This window comes from the organism of the source record quoted next, unplaced genomic scaffold, assembly GCF_019419815.1.
Source record: "Pyrus x bretschneideri cultivar Hongxiangsu unplaced genomic scaffold, Pyrus_bretschneideri_v1 Contig1, whole genome shotgun sequence".
Classification (NCBI taxonomy): Eukaryota; Viridiplantae; Streptophyta; class Magnoliopsida; order Rosales; family Rosaceae; genus Pyrus; species Pyrus x bretschneideri.
Window position 1 is genome coordinate 14,401,939 of NW_025999390.1, and position 15,641 is coordinate 14,417,579.

The 15,641-nt window shown below is 37.8% G+C and overlaps 2 protein-coding genes across 2 annotated transcripts; both read left to right on the plus strand.

The window, feature by feature from the left end:
- The first annotated feature begins 5,849 nt into the window (after positions 1–5,849).
- LOC103950185 (monosaccharide-sensing protein 2-like) lies at positions 5,850–8,744 on the plus strand. Its single transcript, XM_009361354.3, has 5 exons — positions 5,850–5,928; positions 6,224–6,790; positions 6,931–7,910; positions 8,033–8,220; positions 8,297–8,744. Exons 1-5 carry the CDS (start codon positions 5,850–5,852, stop codon positions 8,742–8,744), a joined length of 2,262 nt encoding a protein of 753 aa, XP_009359629.2.
- Positions 8,745–9,585: 841 nt separating this feature from the next.
- LOC103950186 (monosaccharide-sensing protein 2-like) lies at positions 9,586–13,479 on the plus strand. The gene is made up of 5 exons (XM_048571182.1): positions 9,586–10,004; positions 10,103–10,669; positions 10,891–11,807; positions 11,941–12,128; positions 12,357–13,479. Exons 1-5 carry the CDS (start codon positions 9,926–9,928, stop codon positions 12,814–12,816), a joined length of 2,211 nt encoding a protein of 736 aa, XP_048427139.1. The 5' UTR covers positions 9,586–9,925; the 3' UTR covers positions 12,817–13,479.
- The last annotated feature ends 2,162 nt before the right edge of the window (positions 13,480–15,641 follow it).

Genomic DNA, 15,641 nt, shown 5'->3' on the forward strand with positions numbered 1-15,641 from the left:
AGTAATAATTTAAAGGATTAAACCGCATTTTACCCTAAATATAATTAGCAAGGTGAACAAAATGACAACGCTTGAGGAGTATGGCCCCGATTGGGCCCGTAACGCTGATGTGCAGAAGTATAGAGTGACCTACTTGACTGTACTCTCTTCATTACGAATGTAAAAGTTTGAAGATCCATAACCAGGAGAAATTTGAGCTCAACGAACACACGTCAAGCAGTATTATTAATCAACGCGTTATAATATGGATAAATAATTAATCTGATATGTCATGAAACTAACATTTAATATTAAAAAAAAATTATGCACGTGTCAAATTGAGTGAATTTGTAACACCAATAGCGGTGTAATTGTCTCGTTGTAAAATTAGGACTAGAAGGTCATCTAGCTAATTTGTTGATGGACAAAAGAGGAATTAACTAAAGAAAAAATTAGACAAAAACATACTGCAAGAAATTTATTTCTTCAATCTTTAGTGACAGTCAAATGTTATTAAAACTGCTGATAGTTTTTTAGCGACAGAATGGCTATTAGCCAATGCTGTCAATAATTCTCATTGGAGGTGGAATGATGATCACCAGTCACTGTAAGCATTTTGATGGGATATTCTGCAGAACTGTGATCGTGGCGGAGGAAGTACTTTTGGGCATGGCAATGTGTTATGCAATGTGTTTTCGTCCTATATCTCCCAAATTAAAATATATATTAATAGACTGTCAACCTATTCTTTCTCGGTCCATTTACTACCTTTCCTTCTAAATATTGGTTTCTCTCTAACTTTTCTTTTGATGCTAGCCTCGTACTCAGGTACTCAGGTACCGTACGTTATAAGACCCGATTCGATCATCAAAATGTCCTGAAGCAATGCTTCCAAGTGTTTCTCATCTTGCTCATCAGTATTCACCAGGAACTCTTGAGCGTAGTTCTTCAAAGAAGTCTTGGGTATCGTCGTCAATGATCAGATCTGTAAGAACAGCTCCAAACCTCTTGTTCTCATCAAAGGTCCACTCATGATCCTTTGAGTTCTACAGAAATAGAGAGCAAAAGAGCCTAGTTCTTCCTTATCTTATGGCGGGCACAGATTCATGCATATACTTGGTTCCCTTAAGAGTTTTTTTTAGTATAACAGCTACACGTACCGGCACGTTACTTGGTGCACCAGTCCACACATTATTAAATGGCCGACATAGTTGTTATGTCATGAACGTAGAAGTTATATATACATCAATAGAAATGGGAATGGCATGCACAGCCTCCACCTCCCAACATAGAGCGACAATGGATGTTGTATCGTCTCAGCTCAAACATTGCTTGGATATAGAGTTGTCTGGCCGTCGAAAAAGAACTCTGGGATCAACAGAAGAACTTCGAGTCGTGTTTGGACCGTATAATCATACTTCACCTGAAGTAATCTCCATGTATACAGATTCCACGAATGCTAATTCCATGATTGGACCATTTGCTAGAAATTATAGTATACTGACATTTCTAGCTGCTGAAAGAAGAGATATATACAAGAAAACAAATTCCACAAAGTTTTATCTTTTTTAATTTTTTTTTAATTTTTTAATTTTTTAATTTTTAATTTAATTTTATCTTTTGCACATTCACTGTACTATAATTTCTTTTATGTACATATATACTTGTTTAGAAGTAGGCCTAGGCTCAATTTGGTACGGCTTGGTACAGGGCTGCTACTAAAACCGAAAATGAATTAACTCGGTACGGTTCGGTTCGGCATGAGAGTGTATGCTGAATTGATACCAAAACTGACGGGTTTGGGTCGGCTTGCTCTGAAAAATGCCCAATTCGGTTCTGGTCTTCATTTACAGGCCCTTTTTATTTTTATGAAAATTGACCCAAATCTGTTCTGGGCTTCAGTTACAAACTTTTTATTTTATTTATTTTATGAAAATAGGTACAAATCCAAATTTTGTTGTACATTATGCCCATTTGTGTCATGAATCCAATTTTTTTTTTTTTTTAACTTGGGCTCGCTCAAAATAGGCCATTGAACCCCAAAACTTATATAATATGCCCAATTGGTTTTTGGGCTTCAGTTACAGCCATATTTTATGAAATAGGTCAAAATCCAAATTCTGTTGTACATTATGCCCATTTGTGTCATAAATCTATTTTTTTTTTATTTTTTAAACTTGGGCTCGCTCAAAATAGGCCATTGAACCCCAAAACTTATATAATATGCCCAATTGGTTTTGGGCTTCAGTTACAGCCATATTTTATGAAATAGGTCAAAATCCAAATTTTGTTGTACATTATGCCCATTTGTGTCACAAATCCTTTTCTTGTTTTCAATCTTATTTCGATTGAGGCATTCACTCTACGGATTGAAGCAATTCGGGCAGATATTTCATAGTGTATTTAATTATAACATTTCAGATGTATTAAATTATAAATAACTTTTAAAGAATTTGAAAAATTTAAGTAAATTCTAGAGAATTTGAGATATTTCATAGTGTATTTAATCATTCTCAAATCATATCCCCTTGAGAATTTGAGATATTCACTTAAAAATCAATAAGTCTATCAAAACCCATAAATTTATTAATTCATTAAAATATTTCAAAATCTCAATTGAACAGACACCTTAAGCCAATTTATTGGGCTCTTAGGTTTCTATCTCTTTACATTTTCTGAAGTTTATGTTGAAAAAAAAAAAAATTACACACGTACAACCAACTTTAGACCCGTTTTATGGCAAGCTATCCATACCACTTCGACCACAATTCCAAGCATGTCCGCCTAAGAGCAACTTCGTCCCTTCCACTTGCTCTTGCAATGGATGATTCAATCCCCTTACTCCAACAAAAACAGCTCCAGCCCACCCAAATCAGTGGGTCTTACTCCCCCAGACTCAGCAATCAGGCTATTCTCGCCTGCCTTTGCGCTTGAGGCTATATGACGTCAAGCTAATGTTGCATGACAAAAAAAAATTTGCAAGTCATTCAGCAGCAGGAGACGGTGGTCGGGGGATGAGGCGGTCTTCTCGAAGACGATCCACTTGGTCTTGGGAGTGTTGCAGCCGACATGGAGGTAGAGCTTGACGGCGTTCTGGCCTTGCGCAGTCGGGGCAGCGGAAGAGGTGGAGTCTTGGGTTTTGATTTGGCTCCAAAGCAGCGGCTGATAATTTTGGACGAAATCAAATAGGCTGAGAATTTTGAGATATGCGGAGGAAGAAGGTCGAAGGAAACGAGGGTTCGATTGACAAAATAAAAATTAAAAAAAAAAAACCAAAATTTCTACTGGGAAGGGATCTGGAGGGGACGGATGCTGGCCTTACTGGGTTTCTAGGAAGAACGAAGAAAGAAGAATGGAAAAAAAAAAAAAAAAAAAAAAAATGGAACAAGCAAAATGAAATTACTGCACGAGCAATTTTTTTACGGAGTGACGATGTACTCAAGTCATTAATGTTTACTATGATAATAATTGCCAATTGCCCAATAACTTGGGTCATTATCGTTCTCAGATCAAACATAATTCTGGATTAAATGTTATTTTTTAGGTTTTATTCCTCTCTTTCCAAATTCAACCTAACCTATGCTAAATATGTGGGTTAAAAGTTAAAAGCCAAACAAAAGTCAAATTTCCTCCAGAATTTAGCCGAGAAAATGGTGTGAGCACCACCATCGGGACCCCACCCACATATGCATGTCTTCTAGGATTTGTTGAATCCAACGACTGAAATCAAATATAATCAAATCTAACTGGTAAAAAAAAGATCTAACGGCCCAAATTTAAATCTAACGGCTAAAATAATTTAAAAAATTATTTAACTCAAAATTCACCCAAATTTAGTAATTTTTTAATATTTATCGGAATTTAGATATTTTTAGGTTAAAATGTTCATAAAATTAAATTATGATAGTGTACATAATTTTTTTTTTAAATTACTTTAAAAGAAAAAAATTAGTCTAAATTTATTCTTTAATAACTCAGGCTAAAAAATTTAGGACATAAGAGTTGGAGCAGAAAAGCTGTTTCTGGGTTAAAAATTTTAGGTTTTAGTCCAAGTGTTGAAGATGGTCGGGGTGGAGTTGCTTTAAGAATAGTAGAAGCCCAGTATAAGCTGGGTTGGTGAAACCTGTTTATGTGCACGTTAACAAAAGATTTGACAAAATTAGACAACATGGATTACATTGATGTGCTAGATCAAATCTCATGGACAATATTTATTCATTTTGAAATTAAATGACCAAAATAAAGACGGTGAATCAATCTTAGAAACCATTTATAATAGAAACTAAAGATATGAGATGGTAAATTTGTTGAAATTCATACACAGTATTTGAAGTTTTTAAAACAATAAAAGTTAACTATTTTCAAGTATAATTGATTTACATAAAAAAAAAAAAAACAAATGTCATTACTTAGTACTACGATCTATTGGTATTCCTCTTCATTTTGAGGTTTAGCTCACTCCTCACTCCCTCAGTATAAATACTATCGTTTGTTAAAAAATGTCACTTATAATAAAAGAACATAAAACCAAGGATAATAAAGAATGTTGGTGTATAAAAAAAAAAATGAAAGATTGGATAGATGAAATGTTAGGAATGTATACCTCTGATAAATCATCGATTCGATTTGGTTTCACATCATGTATGACTGTATAAAATTAACATCTTTGTTCTCATCTCGTCCTTCAAATGCCTCATAGATGTCCTCGATCATATTCAAAATGAGAATCAACACTTAAAGGAATTATAAAATGATATATGACTGGATTGCAATTGTGTGCATACCAACTCAGTCGTGAGTTATTTTATAGGTGAAGACGGTGGCTTTACAGATAACAGTATTGGAAAAAACAATGTGCCCAATATCAGGGATGGATTATGTTTTAATGCACTGTATTTGGTTTAAGATTTGTTTTAGATTTGTTCAAGACGTGCTTATTTTTAATATTTGGAACGTTTTATTCAAACTAATATAACCTTATTCTACACCTAACTTAAACTTTACATGTGAATTGTCTTTTTTACCTATTGCATAAATACCATCAACTACAAGATAAAATTAACAATAAAACTAAAATTTATTAGTAAACTTCAAATTCAATTATCAACCTCTCATCATAACGCAATATTAATCTATGTCATTATATAAATGGAGGGACACTTGAAGAAAAAAAAAAACATTCCTCCACTTTTATGATAACATATAACGTACTGCCCCCGTATTTCAAGCAAATTGAAAATTCTGTCCAATACTTGGGCCTGTCCTTGCCAAGGAGACTAAACACATACCTGAACAACTATACAAACCATTCTCAGTAGTAAATCTTAACGCCAATTTTGAACCACCACACAAAACACTTTCTTTATTTAGTTTTTTAATCTTTGAGTTTTGCTCTCATTGATTGTTTCACTCTTTACATCACCGGTATTAGAGGAGAAATTTGAAAGAAAAAAAATAAGGTAGTTAACAGTTGCCCACTATCTAAGCGCGAGAAGAGGGCTACATGTTGTGTGTGGTTCAAAAGAGGCAAACATGTTGGAAACTGTTAAAACCCAAAAGCACTTACTTAGATCACTTCTCTCTCTCTCTCTCTCTCTCTCTTCATTTCACCACTGTAAAATTTTCCCCAACTTATTACATTGCTTTGAGATTAGAAGATATGTATTTTAATTTCATGGTTTCTCTCTCTTCTTGAAAGGTAAATTCTTTCATTCTTTCCAGGAAATCAAATATATATTCAAGTTTGGCATTCATTTCTAATAAAATTATGTTTAAAGGTTGATGCTACGAAGTCCAATAGTTTCTCTCTCTCAGCTGAATTCCCTTCTGGATTTCAAAGGTCCTCCTATTTGTTTGTGGCAGCAGAAAGAATGCGGGGAGCTGTTTTTGTAGCCATTGCTGCTGCAATAGGAAACTTGTTGCAAGGATGGGACAATGCAACCATTGCAGGTACAGTTTAAATAATATATTTTTTATTTGAGTGACATTTTACTCTAATATATATTTTAGAAGAGCGTATTTGAACTTGGGTGTATGCTAATCTAAATAACAAATCTTTAAGATCTCATTTGAGGCACAAATAATAATTTCTTTTGCAAATGATTGCACGTATCTGGATTTAATGTGAGTCGTGTGAGGCATAGGTTTTCTTTGTTACCCGAAAATGTATCACACACTAGGCGCATTATGTTGTGTGATTTATAGTTTATGATGGAAGCTGTGACATTACAAATCAAATTTGCAGGGGCTGTGCTTTACATCAAAAGGGAATTTAAGTTGGAAAGCCAACCGACGATCGAAGGGCTAATAGTAGCCATGTCTTTGATTGGTGCCACTGTCATCACAACATTTTCAGGACCAGTTTCAGACTCGCTCGGAAGACGTCCAATGCTGATAATTTCATCAGTTTTATATTTTCTCAGTGGTTTGGTAATGCTATGGGCTCCAAATGTCTATGTTCTTCTATTGGCAAGGCTACTAGATGGGTTTGGGATTGGACTAGCCGTTACTCTTGTCCCTGTCTACATTTCTGAAACTGCCCCACCCGAAATCAGAGGGCTACTTAATACTCTCCCACAGTTTACTGGTTCTGGAGGGATGTTTTTTTCATACTGCATGGTGTTTGGTATGTCACTGATGGATGCCCCTAGTTGGAGATTGATGCTTGGGGTTCTTTCTATTCCCTCCTTGCTGTATTTTGGATTGACTGTGTTTTACTTGCCTGAGTCTCCACGGTGGCTCGTTAGTAAGGGAAGAATGGCTGAGGCTAAGAAAGTTCTGCAGAGACTACGCGGACGGGAAGATGTTGCAGGTGCATAATGTGGTGCATTTGAATTTATGAATGCTTATGTTTTTGGAGAAGATATTGTGCTTATGTCTAAAAATATAGCCGGGTTTTCCCTTTTCGATTTTTTGAATGCTTAATTTTCTTTAGGATTGATTGATATGCAGGTGAGATGGCTTTGCTGTTTGAGGGACTTGGAGTTGGAGGGGAAGCATCATTGGAAGAGTACATAATTGGCCCAGCCAATGAGGGCGGTGAGGGCCAGGAAATGGCTTCAGATAAAGATCAAATAAGGCTGTATGGACCGGAGGATGGGAGGGCTTCGATGCTTGGAGGGAGGGCTTCAATGATTGCGAAATCTGTCACAGGACAAGCCAATCTTGGCTTGGTGTCACGACAAGGAAGCTTGTTGAATCCGAATGTGCCTTATGTGGATCCACTTGTTACTCTATTTGGCAGTGTCCATGAGAAGCTGCTTCCCGAAAACACAGGTAGTATGCGCAGCCTTCTTAATTTGCCTAACATGGGCAGCATTCTCAACATGGGCAGTGTGCTAAATGTGGTGCCGCCTGAAAGCCAAGACAAGATGGAGAATTGGGATTTGGAGGGGGATGGAAATGCAGCTGATTTCGATGACAATGTTCGAAGGCCATTGCTCTCAGGTCAAAAATCAGCGAGTATGGTAAATGACATGATGCCTAGAAAGTCCAGTAGCTTCTTTGGCATGAGGCGCAATAGCAGCCTCATGCCGGGGACTAGTGGTGAAGCTGTGAGTAGTATGGACATTGGCGGTGGCTGGGCATTGGCTTACAAATACTCTGAGAAGGTTGGCAAAGATGGAAAAAAGACAGAAGAGTACCAAAGAGTCTATCTGCACCAGGAGGGTGCACTTGAGTCTCGACGAGGCTCAATGCTTTCAGTTGCTGCCGGTCCTGAAATGGCTCAAGAAGGCGAATATTTTCAAGCTTCTGCTCTGGTTAGCCAACCTTCTCTAATTTCCAAGAGGAACCAACTGAGCCAGCATCGCGGAGAAGGAAAGACTGAGACCCAGGACACTATTGTTGAAGGATCCGTTTGGAAGGATCTCTTAGAACCAGGAGTTAAGCGTGCATTGTTCGTCGGGGTGGCAATTCAAATTCTTCAGCAGGTACTAATTCATGCTTTTGAGTAAATGTGTAGAAATAGTTATATTGTAATATGTACTAGGCACTCCTAATTAATCCGTCTAAGAGTTTTGAATATTGTCTGCTTGTTTTCTTGTCTTTGCAGTTCTCCGGCATAAATGGGGTTCTTTATTACACTCCCCAAATTCTTGAGCAAGCAGGGGTGGCAATTCTCCTATCGGATTTAGGCCTTAGTTCCACCTCTTCATCTATTCTCATAAGTGCTCTCACAACCCTATTGATGCTTCCGTCTATTGGCATTGCCATGAGACTAATGGATACTTCTGGCAGAAGGTATAGTAGTTCCCTTGCTCCACAAGTAAACCATCAACTGTTATCTTCATCTCTTACTCGTCTGTCTTCGCTGCAGGTCGCTGTTGCTGACTACATTACCGGTACTAACCGGCACCCTCCTAGTACTAATTTTCGGACAACTTGTCCATTTGGGTTCAGTTGTCAATGCAACAATTTCTACCATCAGCGTTGTGGTCTACTTCTGCACCTTTGTCATGGGGTTCGGACCAATCCCTAACATCCTTTGCTCGGAGATCTTCCCGACTCGGGTTCGTGGCATGTGCATTGCCATATGTGCCCTGACATTTTGGATTGGAGACATCATTGTGACTTACACACTGCCTATCATGCTCACGTCGATTGGCCTTGCTGGTGTTTTTGCTATATATGCTGTTGTGTGCACCATTTCTTGGGTGTTTGTTTTCTTAAAGGTGCCAGAAACAAAAGGAATGCCCTTAGAAGTTATCTCTGAGTTCTTTTCTGTGGGTGCAAAGCAGGCAGAAATTGATGAAAAGTTGACTTGATAGTCAAGGAATTGATGATCATGTTGTTTTGAGTTTTGTTCTTTGTTATATTCACATTTGATTTGTCCTGTTGTATATATAATCTTTGGATATGTGAGATTCTAGCTGGTCATCTCTTGAAACGAACTATGGATTTAGGTCTATATTTGGTTTTATTTCTAATATAAACTCTAAACGCTTAATCAAGATGTCGTTTTATAACTAGCCTGCTGGTTTCTTTTCCCAATTTAAAAAAAAAGTCTCAAGTCCGAGTCTCCCAATTTGAACATTTTGGGTTGAGATGAACTAGGTCCATTTCTTTTCAAATTTGTTCTTATGTAGGTCTTCGGTCCTCCCCACTGCCCAAAAAAAAATCATAACGTTTTAATACAAACGATATTGGATAAGGAGAATCGAAATAGAGGACCTCAAGTGCAAAGGGTTTATACATCTTCTATAATTGCACCATTCACTAATGGTCCAATTTGTTTATATAAATGGAAGCTAGAGTAAATTTCCAATATTAAATTCATGCATATATTCATCTGTTCATATCTGTTGACTGTCTCACTTACCTATTTAGTAAATTAATTAACAAAATTGTTTCTTACAGAATTAATTAGTAAAAATTGTTACAATTACATTTCCTACGTAATTTTCTCTTGCCAAACTGTTGAACATAAAAAAATTTACCAATTATGTTATAATTGTAGAACCATGAGCTTATGTAAATCATTGTCACTCTCATATTCCCTGTCTTCTTCCTTCAAAATTCAAATTCCAAGTTTAAATATTGCAAAAAGATCTGCAAAATCAAGTTCCTCGGTCACAAGTGGCTAAAACTTCACGTTTCAACAGGTAATGCTTTTTGCAGTTTCAAAAACCCACCAATTAACATCTCAGAAAATTTTTAAACGTATAGATTTCGACTTATTCTATTCAAAATTCAAATTTCATTACAGTTTTTTTGGCGAAAAAAAATTGCATTACATAGGTTTAAACATGTCTGAAATCTGTTCATTTCATTCATAATTTCCGACATCCTTACGCAGGTTTGATGACTACCATTGGAGAACACAACCCTACTAATCTTTGTTCATTCTAATAGTTAATCTGAAAAAAAATTAAGTCAGCAATTTTGCATCTGTTATCTGAATTTCTTTTGGGTTTCGAAAGTTGTACTTGGTCACTCAAGAAAAAAAATGAGGGGAGCTGTTTTCGTAGCGGTTGCTGCAGCTATTGGGAACCTGTTGCAAGGATGGGATAATTCAGTCATTGCAGGCATGTACCATAAATCTTATGTGTTTTATGTGTTTAATCACGTATTTCTAGTGTTAATAATTCTATTAATTCTCTATTTGTCCCACAAAATGTTGCAGGATCTGTTGTTTATATCAAAAAGGAATTTGAATTGGAAAGTGAACCAACATTTGAAGGGCTAATCGCAGCCTCATCGCTCATCGGAGCCACATTCATAACAACATTCTCTGGACCGGCATCAGACTGGCTAGGGCGGCGTACAATGCTAATCATTTCATCGGTTCTTTTCTTCATTAGTGGTCTGGTAATGTTATTGTCCCCCAATGTTTACGTCTTACTTTTCGCGAGGCTACTAGACGGATTTGGAACTGGTCTGGCTGTTACACTTGTGCCTGCCTATATATCTGAGATAGCACCCCCTGATATAAGAGGACGGTTGAATACCCTTCCACAGTTCACAGGCTCTGGTGGGATGTTCCTGTCCTATTGCATGGTGTTTGGAATGTCACTGATGGATTTGCCGAACTGGAGATTAATGCTAGGAGTTGTTTCCATTCCATCTCTACTTTATTTCGCTTTGACAGTGTTTTACCTGCCCGAATCCCCTAGATGGCTTGTGAGCAAGGGTCGAATCCTCGAGGCCAAACAAGTTCTGCAAAGACTTAATGGCAGGGAAGATGTTTCAGGTGCCTATATCCGTCCTTGTTTTGTTCTCCCTTTTTTTAGGGAAGCGATTTTAGCACTCATCTTCTAGTATCTGCACTCCAAATCTAATTTTTATAACTATTTGCTTTGCGCTCACAAGCGGAGTGCAGAAGCTAAAAAAGGAGCGTCGAGATTTATAGGGCCCATTTATTTCATGCCATTGACATTTTCGAGCTAACATTTTGGCTTCTATGATGCACAGGTGAGTTAGCCTTGCTAGTTGAGGGTCTTAACACTGGCAAAGAGACATCATTAGAAGAGTTCATCATTAGTCCAGCCAATGTGCTTACTGAAAATCAGGCAAATCAAATACGGCTCTATGGTCCTCAAGAGGGCTTATCATATATCGCCAAGCCTGCAACTGGACAGAGTCTAATATCTCACCATGGGAGCGCGTTGAACCAAAGCATCCCTCTCGTGGATCCTCTGGTCACTCTCTTTAGCAGTGTCCACGAGAAGATTTCCGAAAAAGGAAGTAAAGGCAGCATGCTTTATCCGAATCTAGGTAGCAATTTGAATGTCGGGGAGTATCATAATAAAAATGCACACTGGGACATGGAGAGCCAGACGGATGATGAGGATCACGAATCTGAAGCCTCTGGGGCTTATTGCGATGACAGCTTGAGAAGTCCATTGATTTCACGTCAAACAACGAGCATGGGAACGCCTAGGTCTGGCGGTAGTGCTTTAGGTGTGAGATGCTATGCAATCTTGATGCAAGGAAATGTAGAAGCTAGTGAGGCAGCTGTCAGTAGTAGTATGGACATAGGTGGAGGCTGGCAGCTAGCTTATAAATATTCTGACCGAGTAGGTGAAGACGGGAAGAAGGAAGGAGGATTGCAAAGAGTGTATCTGCACCAGGATAGTGCACTTGAGTCTCGGCCTGCATCGGTTGTTTCAGTTTCTGGTGTAAGGCAAGAAAGTGAACTCATTCATGCTGCTGCTCTGGTTAGCCAACCTGCTGTTTCTGCCAAGGAACTAACAAGTCTGCGTTCTCTTCGAGCAGAAGTGGCTCCTCCATCAGAAGCTGTTGTTAAAGGGCCGACATGGGGAGATCTTCTTGAACCGGGAGTAAAGCGTGCATTAGTTGTAGGGATTGGACTTCAAATTCTTCAGCAGGTTTATCACGAAAAAACTTTGAAGTGCTTACGGGTTATAAAACAATTGGATTTTTATTAAAAAAATCCACAAATATTTTGAAAAACTGTTTTCTTTGTCAGCCGCCTTATGTCTTTTCTTTTCAACTGTGCAGATTTCTGGCATAAATGGTGTTCTCTACTACACTCCTCAGTTCTATCAGCAAGCCGGGGTCTCCGTTCTTCTATCTAATATAGGGCTGAATCCGACATCTGCATCTCTCTTCTTAAGTGCCATCACAACATTCTTAATGCTTCCTTGCATTGCTACTTCCATGTGGCTAATGGATATAGCCGGCAGAAGGTAATTCTCTCTTCTAACACTTTTGATTTCATAGAGCCGGTTACTAACTTTTAATCAAAATCATTCATAGGGGACACTATCCAAACGTAATAAAACACGGTTTAGTGTCCTTCATGGTTTGTTAAGTGTCCCCTCCAGTTCTATTTTTAGACTAAAAATTTGTAACCAGTTTTATTTGTGTATATTTGGGGAAAATAAGCTTTCCTTTTTGCCTTTCTTGGTATGCAGGTCGTTGCTGCTCTCCACATTACCAATCCTGATATTGTCCCTCACTCTACTAGTACTTGTCAACATTGTCAACTTGGGAACTGTTGTGAATGCAACAATCTCCACAGCAAGTGTTGTGGTCTATCTCTGCTGCTTCGTCATGGCGTTTGGAGTAATCCCGAACATTCTATGCGCAGAGATCTTCCCTACGCGTGTCCGTGGCCTCTGCATTGCCATTTGTGCCCTTGCACTCTGGATTGGAGACATCATCATCACTTACTCATTTCCTGTCCTGCTCTCTTCTGTTGGATTCACCGGTGTCTTCGGCATCTATGTTGTCGGGTGCATCGTTTCCTGGATATTTGTTTACTTGAAGGTGCCTGAGACGAAGGGCATGCCTTTAGAAGTTATATCCGAGTTCTTTGCTGCAGGTGTAAAACCAGCTACTGCCGATACATCTGCGGATTCCAATGATAAGTGATTTGATTGTTTAGAGAGTTTGAAAGTTTGGTTTGGTTTTAGAGTGGGATTATGACTACAGGATTTGAGTTGGAGAAAGTGCTTATGAGCGGATTGCTTTTTTTTGAAAGTGATTTTGTAATCATCACTATCCCTCCCTTAATGCCGCACAAGTATCTTTGATGCCAAAGTATCAATTCTCTTGGGTCATAGACTCTAAGGTGACATGTTTTGTTCGACTGGTTGCACTTCTTATAAGCTTCAGAAATCCCTTCAAGCATATTCCAAAGTACTAATTGAAGTTTAAAACAGCCTACTTAACCAAACGTGCATCTCACCGTTTAATACTACGGTGTAGTAGTATTCCCTTTCATTTGTAAATGAGAGGTTTTAGGTTCGATTCTCGCCAAAAACAAATTTGAACCATATTATTGCTAGCTCATTGTGAGGTTAAACCCACTCACTTCTCTTTAGTGTAGATAATATCGTTTGTTAAAAAAAAAAAAAAAAAAAACCCAAACTTGTATCCCATTAGACGGATATTATTGCAAACACTCTTGTTAATTATAATAATCATATACCGAATAACTGAATACGGCTCACCAAAATTCTTACCAAAGTATTTATTGTTAATCATGAAACTAATCAAAATCAAGTTACTCGTGAGTAACAATTTTTCTTTTTACAAAACTCGTGCCTAACATTAATTCGACCTACATACTAGCCTATCGATATTATTTAACTCGTAATAATTAACAATTTATTTTACAAAGGATAAATCACTAATTTTACATATTCAAAACGTACATTATATACAACTAAGTTTGAACTAGATTATTTAAGTTTGTATCAAATGAATTTACAATGTCACTTAAAATTTGAAGGAAAAAGGAAGAAAAGAAAAGAAACCCCACCCTAAGAGCGAGTCGTCACTCATTTAGTTGAAGGTGTGCAAAACCAAGCACTTGGTTTCAGTGTCGAGCTTTGCCCCACCTCCTTCTTTGGTTCTGAATTCATATCCTACTTCTCTGACATTTGAACTTTGTTCTTGCTGGTCATCGAGTGGTGGTTATGCAATGAGGTTGGGCTTCTCCTTTTGGTTTGCCGGTTTATTGGTGATAATTTTCAGTTTTGTTTTGGTTTTTATGATGTTGTTGTTATGTGGTTTAGTATTGTTATTTATTTGGGGCTTGTAAAGGTCTGTGTATGGCCTGAAGTAAGGGTGAATAATTGTTATTTTGTTGTGCAAATCTGGTTATGTGGATTGTTGCCTGTTTCTGGTTTTTGAGCAACTGCGGAGGATGATTCCTAACCTAGGTTTTTAGGGTGTGTTTGTTTCACCTTCTTAAGTGGGACTAGACTAGTTAGGATTATTGTCCCATGTTTGGTATGCTTGGGGACTAACTTAAGTGGGACTAATCCGGAATCGTGTGGACTATCTCCCTCGCTAGGTCGTCTTAGCGAAGCCCCAAAAAAACCACGGGATTGCTAAGACCTGCTTCGTCTCCTTTGCGCCGCTTGGCGTCCTCCCTCTGCGAAGACCTTGCTTCGTCTGCGTTGCGTCCTCTCTCCAACGAGATCACAGCACCACACCAAAACCATTCCCTTGTTTCGAATCCGAGAGAACTATGGCGATATTCTCGGCAATCCGACCAAATTGGAGCTGCATAAAGCTCTAACAATGACTTCTGTGTTGCAAAGCTCCGAGGAAGGTCCCGCTCTCGCCGTTGTCCGATTCCTCTGAGCTCGCCTGGGCCCTCGTCGTTAGACAAAGAAAGAGAGCTTGACATATTCAAATTTACCCAGTACTTAAACCCCAAATTCAATTCAAACATGCAAATTTGTAGAAGAATCTTCAATTCTTTGATGAAAATAAAAAGGTGAGAAAAACTCGGAAGAATCACCTAAAATTCTATTAGTTCGTTTCTCTTGATTCTAGGTTGTGAATATTGATTTGGGATTGTTAATGGTGTTGTTTGAGATTATAATATATATATATATATGTTTGAGAATTGGGATAGCAATTTTAATTCGTCGTATTCTATATATGTGTTTGAATGAATTATATATTATTATGTATCAAATCGTTGCTCAAAGGCCGTGGTTGCCATCGAGGTTGCAGACTCATATGGGTTTGCTTCCATTCCATATCCGTGAGACGACCAGGTGCTCAAAGTTCATATAACGTAATGCATCAATGGATATCTTCTTGATCTGGAAATATTTGATTATGGTTTGCTTGCTGCTGACTACATTGTGTTTCTACTGGGTTGAATTTTCTGTTCTATGGGGTATTTGGGTTCTCTTGATTCATTGGAAAGATTCAATTATGGGTTGTAAAATGTAATTTGAGGTTTTCAAATTGGTTTTTTGGTCATGCACATACAAGTGAAAGATTTGAATTTTCCGGAGTGGTGATCATCTAGTTATGATTTTTCTAGAATTTGGATGTTAGGATTTGGATTTTGCAGAAAATGTTGACGTTGGGGTTCAATTTTTTTGTATTTGCATAAAATTTTGTTATTATCATGCTTCTTAGTCCGACACTACACCAAACGTTTCACTAAGCTAGTCTAGCTTAGTCTATTATAAGCCAGTCCAATTTAGTCCCTGAATCTAATCTAGTCCGAGACAGTTTGGTGTAACAAACGCACCCTTAGGGTTTTCTCTATTAGTCACCTTGGAGCCCTTATGGAGGATCTGTTTTGGGTTGAAACAATTTCATCTTTATTTCCTTTTTGTACTATTTGTAATTTGCTACAACAAAGAACCTTTACTCATGCTTTATTTACATAAAAAACGTCTTCTTTCTATATGCTGATCTTTGATGTAATATGTTCATTTGAC